Below are 17,670 nucleotides of genomic sequence, written 5' to 3'. Positions count from 1 at the left end.
CCATTTCTTGCTCAATCTAAAAATTGAGTACATGAACAAAACCATGTGGAACAACTAAAAATTAGCAAAAGATTGACTTTGATCATTGTGGAGTATGGAATCAGGGTTATAGGGATAAATCAGATTTACAAACTTTAATCAAATTATGATAACTTACTTAAAGTAAACTAGTGGTGCATGACATCGTGGCTTAAGAAATCAAATGATTTTTGGATAATTCAATTCGGTTAAGTGGTACTCCCGAGAACTTCGATGAAAAATTGTATCCATACATACATACATACTATATTCACACATATACGCTCACATCAATTTTTTCTAAGGTATGCCAAAATGTTTAGAAACGTGCTTATATGCAAAAACGTTCATTTTCGATTTTTGGACGATTACTATAACTTCGTTTATGACACAAGTCGAATTTAGGAAAATAAAACACGATTCAGTAAATCGTCTAAGATCAATGTTTTTTCAGTATATAAATCCTAAAATTATCTTTCTTAAAATGATAGGTTGACTAGTGTTAAAAATGTTTGGGATTGATCATATGCTCAGAGATCATCGTTTCATATTGTTCAGGATTTTTCGAGTAACAAAGATGTTGATTAATATTTTTCATATATTCGGAGCTTTTACCAATATAATAAATTTACCCCCTAAAGTAATAGGATGTTAATAATTGGTTGAAATGTGAATATTTGCATTGATGTAAAAGATTACTATTAGTAAATAGATAATGAAGAAAACATAATTATTCCTAGGGCTCCTTTTTTAAATGTGAATATATTCTTTTGGGCATAAAATGGCGAAAATCCCTAGAACTGTATTTTCTATGCCAGAATAAAATTTGATATAAAAAAAAATCAAATGGTTATCCCAAAGTTGGTTTCTTTAACTAAGTTGTCATCCAGCAACTACCTCGAAATGATATCTGAACATCATTGCAAAAACAGAATCCATATACCCACCATAACTTATTATGATCGGAACTCAATTTTATTTACACGACATGTATCCTATGTGACATATATTAAAGATTCATTGCAGGTGTCTCTGTCATAAAACTGCAGCAAGTGCAATAAGGAATTTGATGCGATAAAACTTATTTGCTCCTTGTGATGGGCGATATAAGCAACCGCTTTGCGAATTCTCTCAACTATTATATATAGCTGGAAAATAAAACTTGTACCATGACCAATATATGAACGATGTCTCTGCATTCATTCACGATGTTTAATAAATTTTATTTCGCATTACTAACATGAACGGAATGCTAGAAAGAGTTTTCTACATTGATAAGTACGCTTTTATTTGTGTCAGTGGTTATAAAAAATTAAGGTTTTCTATTTATGAAAAAACTTCGGCGCAATATCGAAATTTAAACAATTTTTTAATGCTACTATTAGAAATGCTCTGTTATTATTCGCTGGTTGCATCAACCAATGCTTTTACCAAAAAGTAATGTAAATGGCATATATGCATGATGTGTGGCTTGAATGACTAATATCATTCATCTTCTTATACTTCTTGCATCTAGGCATTACTAAAATCCATTTCTCACTACTGACATATTGAAATCTTTTTATGTTCCACGATTTTCTTTCATTTATCTTATACAGTTCTCAATTATTTTCATATCGGGTTTTGTTAGAATTCAGTTGATTGGGTAATCGAATTTTATTTATTGATGGTATTATTTTTATATTTTTTATTTTACTTTGATTTAATTAAAAATATTTATATGAAGTGAAATTAAGAGTTTTGATTTCAGATTCTTTTAAGAAATAATTTTTGTACTTCTAGAAATTGCTATGAAATTGTTCTACTTTAAATTGACCACAATAATCACGTCCATATAACTATAAATCAATCAATCTATCTATTGCTTTATTTATTATTTAAAAGTTTGCTTTATTGTTTTTGTAAGATTTCAAGTATACTTATTAATAATATTAAGCATTTAATAATGATATAATAAGTGCAGATGTCTGAAAAATAAATAGTTATATTTAATAAATTATCAATAAATATGTGTATATGTGATATACACATACGCAAAATACATATATGTGTGCTTTCATGTAAAAGTTCACCTTTATCAAAAATTGTTAATAACATCTTAATTTTTGCTTAGACAATCAAAATTATGTTTAAATGCAAAATTAAGCAAAGAAGGTGTATCTACTAGTTTTGTAAAGAAGGTGTATCTACTGTAATGGTAATAATTATAGTACACAAACAAAGGCTGATATGTCCTAAAAGAGCAAATAATTTAATTTTTAATAATTTTGCATAATTCAATCACTTTTTATAGGACTGTAATATTTTAGGATGGTCAAAATTTTTAGTTAAATAGTGGACGAATAATTTAGTTTTTTGCGGATTATATAGAAACGGTTTGGACGAACTTCTTGTAAAACTATTCAACGCATGTTCTTATTCAGTTATCAAATGCGTTATAAATTTAAAAAATAAAATAAAATCGGTGCAGTCGTTTCTGAGAAAACGTCGACGCTAGTTCAAAAAGGTACACCCACATATATTTTCCAATTTTGGTCTCAAACTATTCAGAATGGTTGGATACATGGTGCAAATATAAAATTAGCAAGACAAATTTTCTGGGTAAATATAAATTTCTTCGAGAAATTAATTATTTTTCACATTATCAGTAAGTTCAATAATAATCCTGATAACCTGATAAAACGCAGTAGTTATATCAATGTTTACTTGAAAATATAGATAAAAAATATGTTTTCAATTGAAAAAAGCTTATTTTGGGTACTGCGGAGTGAGATGGCACTGGGAAATTTCTCACACTATTCTACTCTGAATCGAGTTGAAGTTTACCTCAGCTCATAAACCTGCCTACCATAGGGCAGTACATCACAAAACTGTGTATGAGAATGATAAACCATTTGATTGACTTCTAACAACACTATAATATAAAATCTCAAGTAAACATCACAATAGCTCATAGAATTCATAGTTATTATCAATAAGCTGTATGGAATCCAAAATATTTTTTATCAAAATAACTTGAAAAATTATTTGAAAAATTTATCAAAATCATTTGAAACATTATAATAATACAAATTAAATAATTTAAATAAATTATGGAAAAGAATCACAAAAACCATATTACAATGTTAAAATATTACTTAGTTTTGCTCATAATTGAAAACGTTTTGTAGATCTAGATTAATAATTTTGTAGCACTGTATCTTCAATCCTTCAATACTAATTCAATAGCTGACATCTTTCTCTATAATCCGGACATTTGAAACTTTTCAATAATACAAAATAACAGATTATTCCCATAAGGCTGTCTATCTGTCTATTTATTCCGTAAATCGATGCGCCGGATCCGGATTTTAAAGCTTCTACAAGAAATTCAGAAAGAGGACGAAAGCTTTTACTTCTTCTGTTCCATTTTCTTCTGCATCTTCCTCGTTTTGTCAAAGTTCATCAATCTTGTTGGAATCCAATGCTACTAGGCATATGCCATTAATCAAAGTATAAGCAGGAATAGGGGATACTTGCAAATGCGGGGTATTAAAACATCGATTTATTCGACAAAATGATTATGGAAGTACAATGGCGACAACGAGAGATTTTTTAGAATTAAACGATTTTGTGATTAAATTTCTAAAATGCTCAAGAAGGAAATAATTGATACAATGCTCCACCTTTAATCGGAATTCAAGGCAGTTTTCGCCAGACGTCGAAACTTTATATTAGAAAGTGTTGTCTTTTACAAGTATTTTTTGAATCGACTGAATAAAACGCTTAGCAAGTAATGATTTTATTAGATTTTCAGAAGGGAGTATTAAAATGGCAAAAATTTGGTAACGAGTGGGGTGCATGGCATCGTGCCTTAAGGCAAATTGCTGGAACTTTCCGTACCGTAATTAAAAATCTTAAAAAAAAAAATTACGCAAAATGTGTACACATTTATATCACATCTATAAAATATCTGATAATTTGATGTACATATGTCCAATAAACATATTAGACCGCCAAATGACATTTTTTTAACTAATTTTTATTGAGAGTCTTTAACCGCTGGACCTGCCTTCCCAAAAATTTAATCAGTTCTTCATCTAGTCAATACAAGTAAAATGTTTTGAATTATTAAAATCGAACGCTCCGTTCTCTTAAAAACTGAATAACCTTTTTTGCCACTTCTTGTCCCGTATCTTCGGAACGGCTAAATCTGCCTTCGCGAAAAACTAACCAGCACGTCTTCTTATCAATACGAATCTAATGTTTTCTGAATTATTCAAATCGGTTGATCAGTGTTTCTGAAGTCATCGACGAAAATTTTTATCCGCACACACACACATACATCCATTTTTTCCAAGGTATGCTAGAGTGTTCAAAAACTTTTGAAACGTAAAGATATATAAAAATTTTCATTTTCGATTTTTTAGCGATTACTATAACTTACCATACGGGGTGTTAATAAAACTATTTAGCAAGTCTAACAGTTTTGCAAATACGATAAAAAAAGTATAAAAATGTCATTTTTTGCCAAGAATGACTATTAGACATCTGCACATCAAATTATCAGATATTTTATAGAAATTTTATTAATAAGTGCAAATCTTGTTAGCAGTTCCGTAACAAGATTTATTATGTTTGAGCGATCGTCTTGAAAAAAAAAATTAAAAATTTTCAAGATTAATAAAAATATAAGAAAAATTCAAAACTCAAAAAAGTCCTTTTTTTCAAAAATTTCAAAAATTTGTGAAGTTTCTGAAAACGTTAGATTATCGTACAGAAAGTTACAGCAGTTTGCCTTAAGGCACGATGCCATGTACCACTAATTTGATTTAATACCAGAATTTAATATAGATTCATTAAATACATATTGTTTACAAGAATTTGCGCATGTTTTTTTTAATTTATCCTATTAGAATTCAAATGTTTATAGAATTTGGGTGCTTGATACTCAAATATAAATAAAAACTTTCGAACATATTTTAAAATCAGCTGAACCTGCTTTTACCACAATGGTTACTGTGCCCACTTGATATAGCTCTTGAATAATTTAAATCGACTAATCCGTTCTTGATATTTCATGAGAAATGTGTTTGTATAAAGACTTGCTGAACATGCAAATACATTATTCACACTTTATTAAAATTTCAGAATCATTAAATAACTGAAACCTAAAGATGACTATAAAGATTTATATGTTATCTCATTATTAGTATATAGCTTTTGTCGAAAAGTGCATTCAACCATATCTCTCAGCATAAAATTGAAATAATGCATTTTACTCCGCTATTATTTGAGATAACATGAATCAATTTTATTTGACGTGCTATGTGGAATATATTAGATTTAATAAAATTTTATTTGAGAAGATATGTCATAGTTTTGTCGGTCTGATACAAAGCTCTACGATTCAATATATACTGTCGCAGCTGAGATATATCACACTGATATTATTAGATTGATATTTAATATAAATTCTTTGAAAAATATTTAATGTTAGCATGGAACAGAGTTATAATAATAGTCAGCTTGTAGAATGAAAATTATGAAATATATGATGTGATAACCATAATTTATCTCAAATACTAGATTGGTTTAACCAAATTTTACGATGATGATAAAAATAATAATAAATAAATAAATAATAAATAAATAAATACTTGAAGTCGTGAATTAACCAATAAAATTTTAATGTATTAATCGAATTGATTTATATGGGCATCGAGTTGGTATATGGACTTATTCATTTAGAAACTATTGCAGATTATTGAATTTAATCAATTATTTTCGACAAATGGCTTAAATTCGCATAATTTGACAAAAACAAGTGCAATTATTACTAGAACTAAGAGCGGGGGTCATTATTCCAAATTTTTAACTTCCCGCAGGGTAGTTATAGTAATGGGCCGAAAATCGAAAATGAAAATGTTTGCATTTTTTCACGTTTTGAAGGTTACTCAATATTTTCGAATACCTCAGAAAAAATTGATGTGTGTGTGTTTTGTATGTCCGCATTTTTTTCGTCCACGTTTTCGGGTGCACGGATCAATCGATTTGAATGGTTTAAACAACATTCCTATTGAAAGGGAGATCTGCTGATTAGTTTTTGGCAAAGGCATGTCCAGACGTTACAGGGATAAATGCCGAAAGCAATAAATGCCGAAGCAATAAATGCCGAAAATAGAAATCGAGATTTTGAGAGTTTGGAGCATCCGATTTGAATGATCTTAAAACATATAGTTCGAAATGATGATGAGAAGTGGTCCTTAGTTTTTAGCAAAGGCAGATCCAGCCGTTTCAAAGATACGGAGTTAAATATACAAAAAATGGCAGTTTTTGAGAAAACTAAGCATCCGATTTGAAAGATTCAAAAAACTTTCTGCTTGTGTTGACAAAACAATAGGATTCCGAACAATTTTGCCTTTTTCTGCTAGAAATTACTCGGCTGATTATTGATAAAAACTAGTCAACGTCATTCCCTATCGAGCTACTTAATAATAAATATTTAGAGAACAATAAAGCCCTTCCTGAGAAAACCTTGATGAAATCTAGATTTCTGGCTTTACTACACACACATTGTTTTTTTAATTTTCCTCAGGGTAAGGTATAGTAGTGGGCCAAAAATCGAAAATGAAATTTTTTGCATATCTTTACGTTTCAGAGGTTTCTGAACATTTTGACATACATCAGAAAAAATGGATGTGTGTGTGTGTTTTTTGTGTGTCCGCATTTAACCGATGTGTTTTGTGGTTTAAAAAGCTTTTGATTCCTATTGATTGGGAGATGTGCTGATCAGTTTTTGACCAAGGCAGGTCCAGCCTTTACGGAGATACGGGGCAAAGAGTGCAGAAAATTGACGATTTGAATGTTCTAAAAAACACGATGCCATTCTAGTTCAATTTTGATGTCATATGATCCAGAATGACTTAAAGCATATAGAAAACATACACCTAACTAATCGGATTTTCTGTCGAAAACCCGCTCCTTGAAGAAGTTATTAAATAACATTTGATTGATCAAGTTGATCAACACATTTCGAACTCAATTATGCTTGTTTAAATTTGGTAATCTTGCAACTTTTTTCAAAACTATTAACGATTCTAGAATTCAAGTTGAATAGGAGATGATCATAAATTCCACACTATTATATTAAATGAGGCAAAATGTAATTTTAAAGCAGCATTATTTATTTTAACGATTCCAATTCAAAACGCTGTAGCTATCATGTAGCCATGCATGTTTTAAGACAATTGTTAATGTTTTTTTTAATATTAATCTATTAGTTTTACTGTAATAACAGTGGAATTATATTATTGTAACGTATTTTAAGCTCAGTATCCATATAAATAAATAAATAAATAAATCATAACTCATATCACAAATTGACCATAATTCCCGCGCGCACTAAATTCCGCATCGATTTCGATTTAAAATATCGTTTTTCCATGGCATTTTAATGTAGGGCATGCATTAATAATGCGGCCTACAATATATAGGGCAATTAATTGTGTTCAGTCTGAGTGACCTACATAGGCTGACAAACAATTCAGAAACCGAGTTAAGACAATCTTGATCTAAAGGACTCGTCCTTTAATGAAGCGTTTTAATTAAATTCTATTCAACGGAATTCATAGTAATAAACGCTTCAAATATTATATTATACGAGGAGTTCGTGATACATTCCATATTACGACTAAGAGATAGTTCCCGACTGATAAACAATTTCTCTGTTTAACCCTCCATAATTATGATTGACAGAAATTATATGCATATATATTCGAATATATATATATATATATATATATATATATATATATATATATATTTATGTTTGTGTGTTTGTGTGTTTATGTGTATATAGAGGAGACTTGGTACGGTTGCACTTGGTATTTTTTCGATTAGCTAAAATTTTATTAATATACCAGATAGCTGGGAGAAAAATAAAGTAAATGGTAATTTGAACATTTGAACATTAAATGCGGTGGATGCAGCTTCGATTTAATCCATCGCATTTAAGGGCAATATTTCATTATTTCTACGTAGACAAATGCTTAAATTACCATTTACTTCATTTTTCTCTCAGCTATCTAGTAAATTAACAAAATTTTAGCTGAGTCATCATGAAGTCCACAAATAAAATCATACAAGGAGAGGGCGAGTGTCACAAACGTCCTCAATTCAAGGTCAGTTGTGACAGGCATAAAAATATGTTAAAAACCAAAATAGTTCTTAACGACTTTTATTGTCATAAACATGTTATGTATTGTCATACATAAAACAACACCACATAATCACTCATTAAAGATTATGAATATAACATAACATTTTTATGACGACTGTCACTACCATACCCTGACACAGCAGTACCAAGACTCCTCTTTGTAAAACGTATACATAATATATGCATATAAACTTGATATATATTTGTTCAACGTCGAAACTCACTTTTAATAAAAATATTCTACTCGTTAATAGTAAAATCAATAAATTAATTTGTGTGAATTCTGTGGTCGTTAGGAGCAAACGTGGACTATCATCTGTAAATTATTTTTAAATCAAACAAAAACACACATGGGATACACAAGTTCTATTGCACTTTGATTTTAATTAATTAGAAATTTTTTCCAGTAAAACAAGACTAATATTTTTTTAAAAAGTAGCTTTTTATATCGTGATGCGGTACAATAACTTAAGTATTAACATAAGAGATGAGTTTATTATCTTCATTGAAATTACAAAATCAATAATTTTTTTTCACTCAATTTCGAAGAAATTGTTCGGTTGATTTCTGCGTATTATTAATTAATGTTTATAAAAATCTAATAGCATCTAATATTTGTTTTGTGCTATAATATTTTACATACAAGTTAATCGTTCCGTTGAAAGAAACCAATTTTTACATATCTACAATTTCTTTCGAAAGAATTATTGTGTCCAAAATATGTTCATGATTTAAGGGCAAACTCAAAATTTTATTTCAAACTTGAAACTGCACACGTGCAAAACGACTGTATCAATTGTTGCTCATTTTTTTGTATTTTTAAACAAAATTGCTTGTCATATGTCTTTACCAATTGATATTACTAATTGCGGCGACAAAGTTTAGTCCTGATTAAAATCCAACCCTGGACATTAATAGCAAACAGTACCGTTATCTGGAACTGTATAAATACGAGACACCGGAGACACTGAGGTCTCTTCGACCTCAGTCAGCCGAGGCATACGGACCTTACCATCAAATACCATTGGCAACTAAGTAAGTGCTGCTTTCTTTTTATTTGATTTCAATTGAATATTAAGGTCCCTTGATGCATTCCAAATAAATCCATTTAGTTACTGAATATGTAACTGTATGTATGTAATATGTTACTGAATGATAGTAGATAATTCAGCTGTCAATAAGTAAAAAGGAGTTCTTTGACCGATTGCCTAGATTTCCGTTTGGCGTTCGTTGAAAAATGGATAATTAAATCGAAAATTGTTGTCATATTTTTAACTTCCCGTAGGGTAAGTTATAGTAATCGCAAAAAAATCGAAAATGAAAATTTTTATATATCTTTACGTTTCAGAGGTTTCTGAACATTTTGGCATACCTTAGAAAAAATGGATGTATGTGTGTGTGGGTGTGTGTGTGTGTATGTGTGTGTGTATGTGTGTGTGTGTGTGTATGTATGTATGTGTGTGTATGTATGTGCGGATACAAATTTTCGTCGACGATTTCGGGAACACGGGTCAACCGATTTGAATAATTCAAAAAACATTCGATTCGTATTGATAAGGAGACGTGCTGATTAGTTTTTGGCGAAGGCAGGTCTAGCCGTTCCGAAGATACGGGGCAAAAAGTGCCGAAAACGGTAACTCAGTTTTTGAGAGAACGGAGCGTCCGATTGGAATAATTCAAAAAACATTTCACTTGTATTGACAAGGTTAAGAATCGATAAAATTTTCATGAAGGTAGCTCTAGCGGTTTCGGAGATATGGAGGAAAAAGTAAAAAAATAAGCCATTTGGCGGTCAAAAATGATCATTAGACATATGCTCATCAAATTATCAGATATTTTATAGAGATTTTAACAATAAGTATACATTTTGTTAACATTCCTATGGGTTCCGTACCAATGCTTATGCGTTAGACAGCGACGCGGCGCTTACGCGCTTTATATTTTGCCCCTATGCAGTTAAAGCAGTACGATTGCTTTGAAAAGAAAGTTCAGATCTTCCACAATATGTCAAAATAAAAAAAAAAAATTTTTTCAAAAAAAAAAAAAAAAAAAAAATAAAAAAAAAAATTTTTTTTTTAAAAATTTTTTTTCAAAAAAAAGTAATTTTTTGTCCAATTTATAGTTTCTTAAAAATCGTATTTTTTCGAAGTAATTTTTTTTAAAAAATGTCAATCGTTTTTAAAAAAATAATAATTTTTGGTACGGGAAGTTCCAGCAATTTGCCTTAAGGCACGATGCCTTAATTGCCTTAAGACAGAATTCCACTTACAGCTAGTGCTTTTTTGTTTCTGCAAAGGTGAAAATGCATCTTAAGATCGATAAAATAATTGTTTATGGTGACAGAGCTTCAAAAATGGCAGTCAAAATTGGTTTGCCAAATTTTGTTCTGGTGATTTTTCACTCAAATATGAAATACGCTCTGGCTGTTCAGATAAAGTTGATTTAAAACGAATGTTCTGTTGTCACCAACCGAACAAGAAACCTTAATGTCTACATTGAGCAAATATTGAAATTAATAAATACAGTTGAAAAAGCAGCCTGAATTGGCAAATCGAAACAGCGATTTATTCCATTATTTATATCAAATATCTTTGGCCACTCGGCAAAAATTATTGGAGCTTGGTTGGGATATTTTACCATAACCATCATACAGTTCTGACTATGCATCTCCTGATTAATTTTTATTTCGTTTTACAAAACACCTTGAATTATATACAATTTTATTGGTTATGACAGTGTCAACTGGTATTTGATTTGTTTTTTTTTTAATAAATTCCAGATGTTTTATGAAATTGGGTCAATGATGCTGCTCGAAAGATGATAAAAAGTTATTGAATAAAATGCACAATGCCTTATAGAATAAGGTTCAGCTCCATGTATAAAATAAGGTTATTATGTTCCACGTGTACACACAGGCACACTCTTTTATTGTTACTTTCATTTGTATCTGATGCATTCAGAATTTTAGATTTTAGTTTTAAAAAAATCATAAAAATTTATTCTCATCTACTGGTCAGTGTAACTTCCAGTGCTGAATTTACAGTAGGGGTAGCAAATTTTCTGGGGCGGCAAAATTTGGAACGTAAGAAAAAAGTATTAGGAGGTTTCTTAAGACTTAAAGATATACAAGAATTTTCATTATCGATTTTGTTGCGATTACCGTAACTTATCCTACGGGAAGTTAAGAAGTTCTTGAAATGTGCCTGTGAAAAATGTCCTTAGTGCAAAATTTGTATGTCTTGTTGTTAGAACAAATGAATATTTTGTTACATTATTATAGTTTCTAATGCAATCATATAGTTATTTTAATTTAAAAAAATGAGACATAAAAACCTATTAAGTGAAATTTTAAGGACGGGGCGGCATTTTTGTCTGCACCCAGGGCGCCAATTTTTAAAATCTGGTCCTTGTAACTCCTCATTAATATTTATCAAAAAGCTTTAAAATTGGTGCATCAGATTTTTAGAAAACATGAAAACGACAAGTAATATTTGTTTTCACATAAATAAATAGGTGACTAATTGATTTAGTGAGATTGAGTCAATGATTTTAATTATTTTAACGCGCCAGGTTTTGAATCAAGGGTATCAGGTTCGGTACCCTCTTCGAGTAGCCTGATGTCGGACAGTAGTGACATCGGTTTTCAATAGGAAATATAATCAGTAACATCTTTTTAAGAGAAAACAACATTTTTCCGACATCGCTGCTTCAATAAATATTTCGACTTGCTATTCAAATGAAAAAAAATATTATGACTCAATCTAATATATCATACAAATTAACAGTTTCATTTTAATGACGTTCAACGCTACAAATACCTAATTTTATTTTTTATCCCTCGATGAATATCCTTGATTCTCATCAATCGATTTTTATTCCGCAGGTGGATTTGCGGCATCGCGACGAACAGACAGGAAGCAACGTCGTCGATATCGGAATTGATCTTTCAGAATTTTATACTTCCGTCGAATGGGATATACTAGAAGTTCCGGCTGTCAGGTAAATGAAAACTCTAATAAAAATCTTAATAGGAAACATTTAATTTTGATTGCTAGATTGTGATAAAATGAACGAGAAGTATACTATCTTATATAAGAAAAACGCGGAACGTTTTTAATGATTTTTTTAACGTATGTTTATCATTTTATCAAAATTATTGGTATCATTCATATTTTAATTATCTCTACTAGTATTATAGTAAACTTTATATAATTATTAACAATCTACAGGAAAGACTGGATACGGTTGGTCCACTTTTTTTTATTAGCAATAATTTTGTTGATATAGCAATTAGCTGGAAGAAAAGTAAATTAAATGGTGATTTGAACATTTGATTATGAAAATATACTGAAATACTGTCTTCAAACATAATGAAGTTGTAAATTATATATGAGTCACAACCGCCCACACGCGAGGGACGATTGTGACAGGCGTAAAAATTAAATGAAAAAACTGTAGCTATGGACATCAAAATTGTTTATAACGATTTTTATTGTCGTCAATAACAAAGATATGTAACACAACACACACAACATAAACATTTGAACAAATCTTATGAATTAAATACATATAACAATATATAACAAAGCATATTTTTTTAAATAAAATTAACAAGAATTTATTGTGAAATTTTTTCTGTTCCCCTATTATATTGAATTTATCTTTTCTTCTCCCTTTCGTATTTTGTCTTAGTTATGTTAGATGTTTTAATGTTAGCTGTTTAATCCTCACCCGAAAGGAACAACAAATACAATGTTACAGCTGTACCCCAAAATTTGTCACTACCGTACCCAACGCAACCTTTGAAAACAAATCATAATTATGACTGAGCTAAAAACTAAGCAAAAACTAATTGCTGGAAAATAGCTACTAAAATTCAACTTACAGCAAAATAATAAACAATGTCATCTATCTGTATACAATTAACAGTTATTATTAAACGAATTTGAACATTCACTCTTTGTAAGCAATGCAGCCTACAGATCATGTTAATTTCATGCAATGACTGAAAGCAATAAGTGGAAATTGTTGAAACAATTTATACCTTATCTTTCCCTCTTTAGACCCTACCTCAAAATCAGCATAGTGCAGTTCTTATGACAACTGTCACAACTGCACCCAGTCTCCTCTACAATTCAATACGTAATTTAAATTTTTACATATGAAAAACGTAAACTAGTATGATGAGTAAATACTATTAAATCACAACTGAAATAAATATTCAAAATCAGAACGATATTTTTCTCGTGAAAGTGCTTTTTTATATATGCATTGATCATTGTATTGTAAGTGTTAACCATTATTATATTAGGACATTCAAAACTTCATACAAGTTTTAAAAATCTACACAGTTCAATACATAATTATATTATATGATAGTGTAATAGATACTTAAAATCAAAATTCTGGAATCTTATTTTGAGTGATTACTGCAAATTTTTCATATAATTTGCTTTTTTGTTTGCTTTTGTTTTTTCTTATTTATTATACATACAATAATCAACAATTTTCAAAATTCTAACGAATCAGTCACCTAAATTGGCAAAAATGGGAAAACAATTTGTTTAGGAATTCTTTAAAACCCAACAAAAGGCAGCACATTCTAGACATAAAGTCACTACAGTTCTCGAAGTTTTAAATTTTTTTTTCAAACTTTGAGAGATTATTTGAAATAATTTTTCAAATAATTATTCGAATTTTTAAGCTCTGCATCGACAGCAAAAACATTTGTATATTAATTCAAACTTGATCTTTTTACAAAATTTATCTATCATACATTTTGAGAACTCCTATAATTTAATCATCATTACCATTACAAATCAAATTCTTTACACCCTAAATGTCAATGTTTTCCAACTTCGATACTTTTCAAAAAAGACTTTATTATACCATTAAATCTAAAAGAAAACTCAGTACACAATTCCAGAGGATAATTGAATGTGAATGATATAAACTTAAATTAGTGCCGACAACTTAGTTAAACAGAACTTTACGAACTAGTTTATTTGCTTTGCTCAAGTTGGATTCTACTTTCGTTTAATGTCACTGTGTAACAAGACTTCTGTAAAATGTTTCGTATTTTATTTTCAGGAATGAAAAATTTTACACGTGCTGTGATGAACCTTATTTGGATATTACATTTAATATAACGATGAGGCGAAAAACTTTGTTCTATACTGTCAACTTGATAATACCTTGCATGGGTATTAGTTTTTTGACGGTTTTGGTGTTTTATCTGCCGTCGGATAGTGGGGAAAAGGTAAATATATTTTCATGCATTTATTATAATATATCATTGATTTATTGTAATATCTAAAAAAGATGTAGAAATATTTTTCATTGAGAGACACAAATAAATATAATTTGGTCAAAGAATTTTTTTCCAAACAGTAGGAGAAACTTATATATACTTATAGCTCATTTTTCTGGACTAGAATTTTCTAAATTGGAATTTATTTTTTCAGAATAATATTGGAGAAACAAACTTGTAAACATAATTTTTTACTGTATGTCTACATATAAAACAGTTTCATCCATATTTATCATAACTGTTCATTTACATTTACTCATTCACTTTCAGAAACTTACAAAGATACTGAATTTGTAATGTAATATAAAAACTATTTTAATTTTTTTTACGTCCGAAGAAAACGATTTATATTCATATGTTGAAATGCATTTTGGTTACATGTGTTTTGTTGGATTGAACTACAAGAAATTCTAAAAATTTGGTATTTTTTCTAATTTGTTATTTTTATTTGGTACTTGCTAATACTATAATGTGCTTCATACAATTTGTTTTGCATAATTTGGCGAATTTTTGTCATAAATTAATAGAAAATTTAAAATGTTATAATACCCTACTAGTCGTTTGTTCAATATATTAATTTTATTAAATATTATTTAGAATCATTATCATTCAATATATTAATTTTATTATTTAATGAATTCTTTGATCTGAAATTAAAGTTTAGTTTATAATTCGTGAACGAAAATATTATGACACATAAGAATATTTATAAACCACTTAACCTCTAATTAAATCCTATTCATCATGAAATCAAGATTAATTTTGCATCAAAATATTTATTTAATTGGTGATGTTAAAACTCTAATTATTATCTTGATTCCATGATGAATAAATATTATAGAACAGCCCACATGGATTGAATTTGAGGTTAAAAGGTTTATAAATATTCTTATGTGTCATAATATTTTAGTTCACAAATAGTATACAGATGGCGCAAGTATTTACTTAATGACGTATGTTAATAACAAATATAAGAAATTTTCAATTGGCTAGCAATTCTATCAGTAGAATTGATCAGTTCAAAAAATTTCAGTCAAAAACTGCTTTGAATCACTCCAAATTATTTTATTAAGATACAATAAATCAGAGTTTCAGAAACTTGTTAAAACCATATTTCTGGAAAAATTACTATTCTAAAACCGTTTTTTAAAAATTTAAAAGGTTTTTGTATAACCCCTCCTACAAGAAACATCATTAGCGTTGCATATATTAAGAATTTCAGTCTTTAGCGTAAAAAAAGTCACACGTATAATTTGAACTATTACTATAAGTGAAATAAAAATAACGTTTATGATAAAGCATTTATATTATAGAATTTATATTATTCTCTATAAAATATCGTGCAAGGAAAACTTGACGGAAACGAGGGTCACTCCATCTGTCAACGTTGTCACTCAAAATGTCATTAAACCGACAGAGAAATATACAAATATACGTATATGTTCACTTATATTAAATAAACGATATATTACAGTTTGAAAAATATACATTATTTTGTTTGAAATATATACCAAAAGTATATACTTCAAAAAGCTGCAATATTTACTTCTTAATCTGCTACAGACTTGTGTCAATTAAGGGGGTATTCTAGCCTAAATTTTTTAAAACAATTAGTCTTTTTTCGAATTTTTTCAAAATTCAATTATCCAAGAACACGTGTACAAGAAGATTTTTCAAAATTTATATTACTTTTGGGTTTACAGCTATTTGACCACGATAATTCTACTCCGAATCCTTCCTTCGCGAAACTTTAATTATCGAAACTGTCTTATTTAATGATACCCAGGATACTCACGATTTCTCAACTACTACTGGACCAATTTATTTAAAATTTTTACAGAGTCTTCTTCAACGACTTCTTCTCAGTGTAAAGTACAATCATCTACAAATTCAAATTTTTACTGTTTTTAAACAATTTTGAAACTTTGAAAATAGAATAAAATTTCCTTTAGACCAGATACTTATAAATTACAGATGCAAATTGAATTGCATAAATATTTGCAGCGTTAATATATTTTGTTTTTTTTATTTCTTGTCATAACTTGGCCAATAGATACAGACAACATATTTGTTCAATATTATTATTAATGCAGTTAATTAATTTTTATTTATTTATTACAGGTTAGCTTGAGTATTTCAATTTTGCTGTCGTTGACTGTGTTCTTCTTGCTGCTTGCCGAAATTATCCCTCCGACTTCACTAGTTGTACCATTACTAGGAAAATTTGTACTATTTACTATGATACTAGACACATTCAGGTCAGTGGTAATATATTTAATTTAATTTTGCATAAAATGAATCTAATAAAAATATTTTTTATCTGGTAAAAGTTTTAATATTTATTCGTTATTACTATTCTGTTATAATGTTGAATTTACGCTTCTAGAGTTGTTTTTCTATGATGAATACTTCATCAGAGTTTTTAAATTAACTATTATTCTCCAGACCTGTTATATAGAATTCTTTCCTTCATTAGTTATATATTTTTAGTACCAGCTTGGTTATTCGTTAGTTCTAAATGAATTGTGCGTTTAACTTCAAGAAAAATCTTTTTTATTTTATTCAACAATAACGAAAAGAACGTAAGTAGAATTCTCATAGTATATTTCAACATAACGTCGACTATAATTTATAGCTTTCTTTTATTCTTGTACTCTATATGTTTAATATGATCACTTTAAAAAAACATTTTGAAAATTTGATCAAGTTCAAATAAGAGTTATTTAATTTTTTTTTTTTGAAACAAATGCTTTTGAATTACAAGTTTTATATTTCATCAAGATATCTGTGTATAATATATGAACTACCCTCATTTGATAAAAATTGTTATTAGACAATAATAACGAATTATACTTCTTATTATCTCATTCTTCTATGTAGATTAAACTATGTATATATTAAGTTTTACCAGGTATTGGTCCAATTCTTGGACATAAATTAATTACTTGAGGTTTTTTGCAAAAGATATTACTCCTAAAACTCATTTGTGGAAATTGGATTGGCAATAAAAAATTTGATCAAGTTCAAATAAGAGTTATTTAATTTTTTTTTTTTGAAACAAATGCTTTTGAATTACAAGTTTTATATTTCATCAAGATATCTGTGTATAATATATGAACTACCCTCATTTGATAAAAATTGT

The 17,670-nt window shown here is 28.8% G+C and overlaps 1 protein-coding gene across 1 annotated transcript in view; it reads left to right on the top strand.

The window, feature by feature from the left end:
• Positions 1-17,670, top strand: part of LOC113371147 (acetylcholine receptor subunit alpha-like) — a 139,305-nt gene that overhangs the window by 107,165 nt on the left and 14,470 nt on the right. Inside the window, exons 6-8 of the mRNA XM_026611791.1 lie at positions 12,102-12,217; positions 14,309-14,477; positions 16,650-16,807. Of these exons, the coding sequence (XP_026467576.1) occupies positions 12,102-12,217; positions 14,309-14,477; positions 16,650-16,807 (443 nt within the window). The remainder of the gene's footprint in view (positions 1-12,101; positions 12,218-14,308; positions 14,478-16,649; positions 16,808-17,670) is intronic.

This window comes from Ctenocephalides felis, unplaced genomic scaffold (assembly GCF_003426905.1).
Source record: "Ctenocephalides felis isolate EL2017-DRISC unplaced genomic scaffold, ASM342690v1 CF-g0.4_SCAFFOLD_01492, whole genome shotgun sequence".
Lineage (NCBI taxonomy): Eukaryota > Metazoa > Arthropoda > Insecta > Siphonaptera > Pulicidae > Ctenocephalides > Ctenocephalides felis.
Note: the sequence above shows the minus strand (reverse complement) of the source record. Positions and strands in the feature narration are given on the sequence as shown.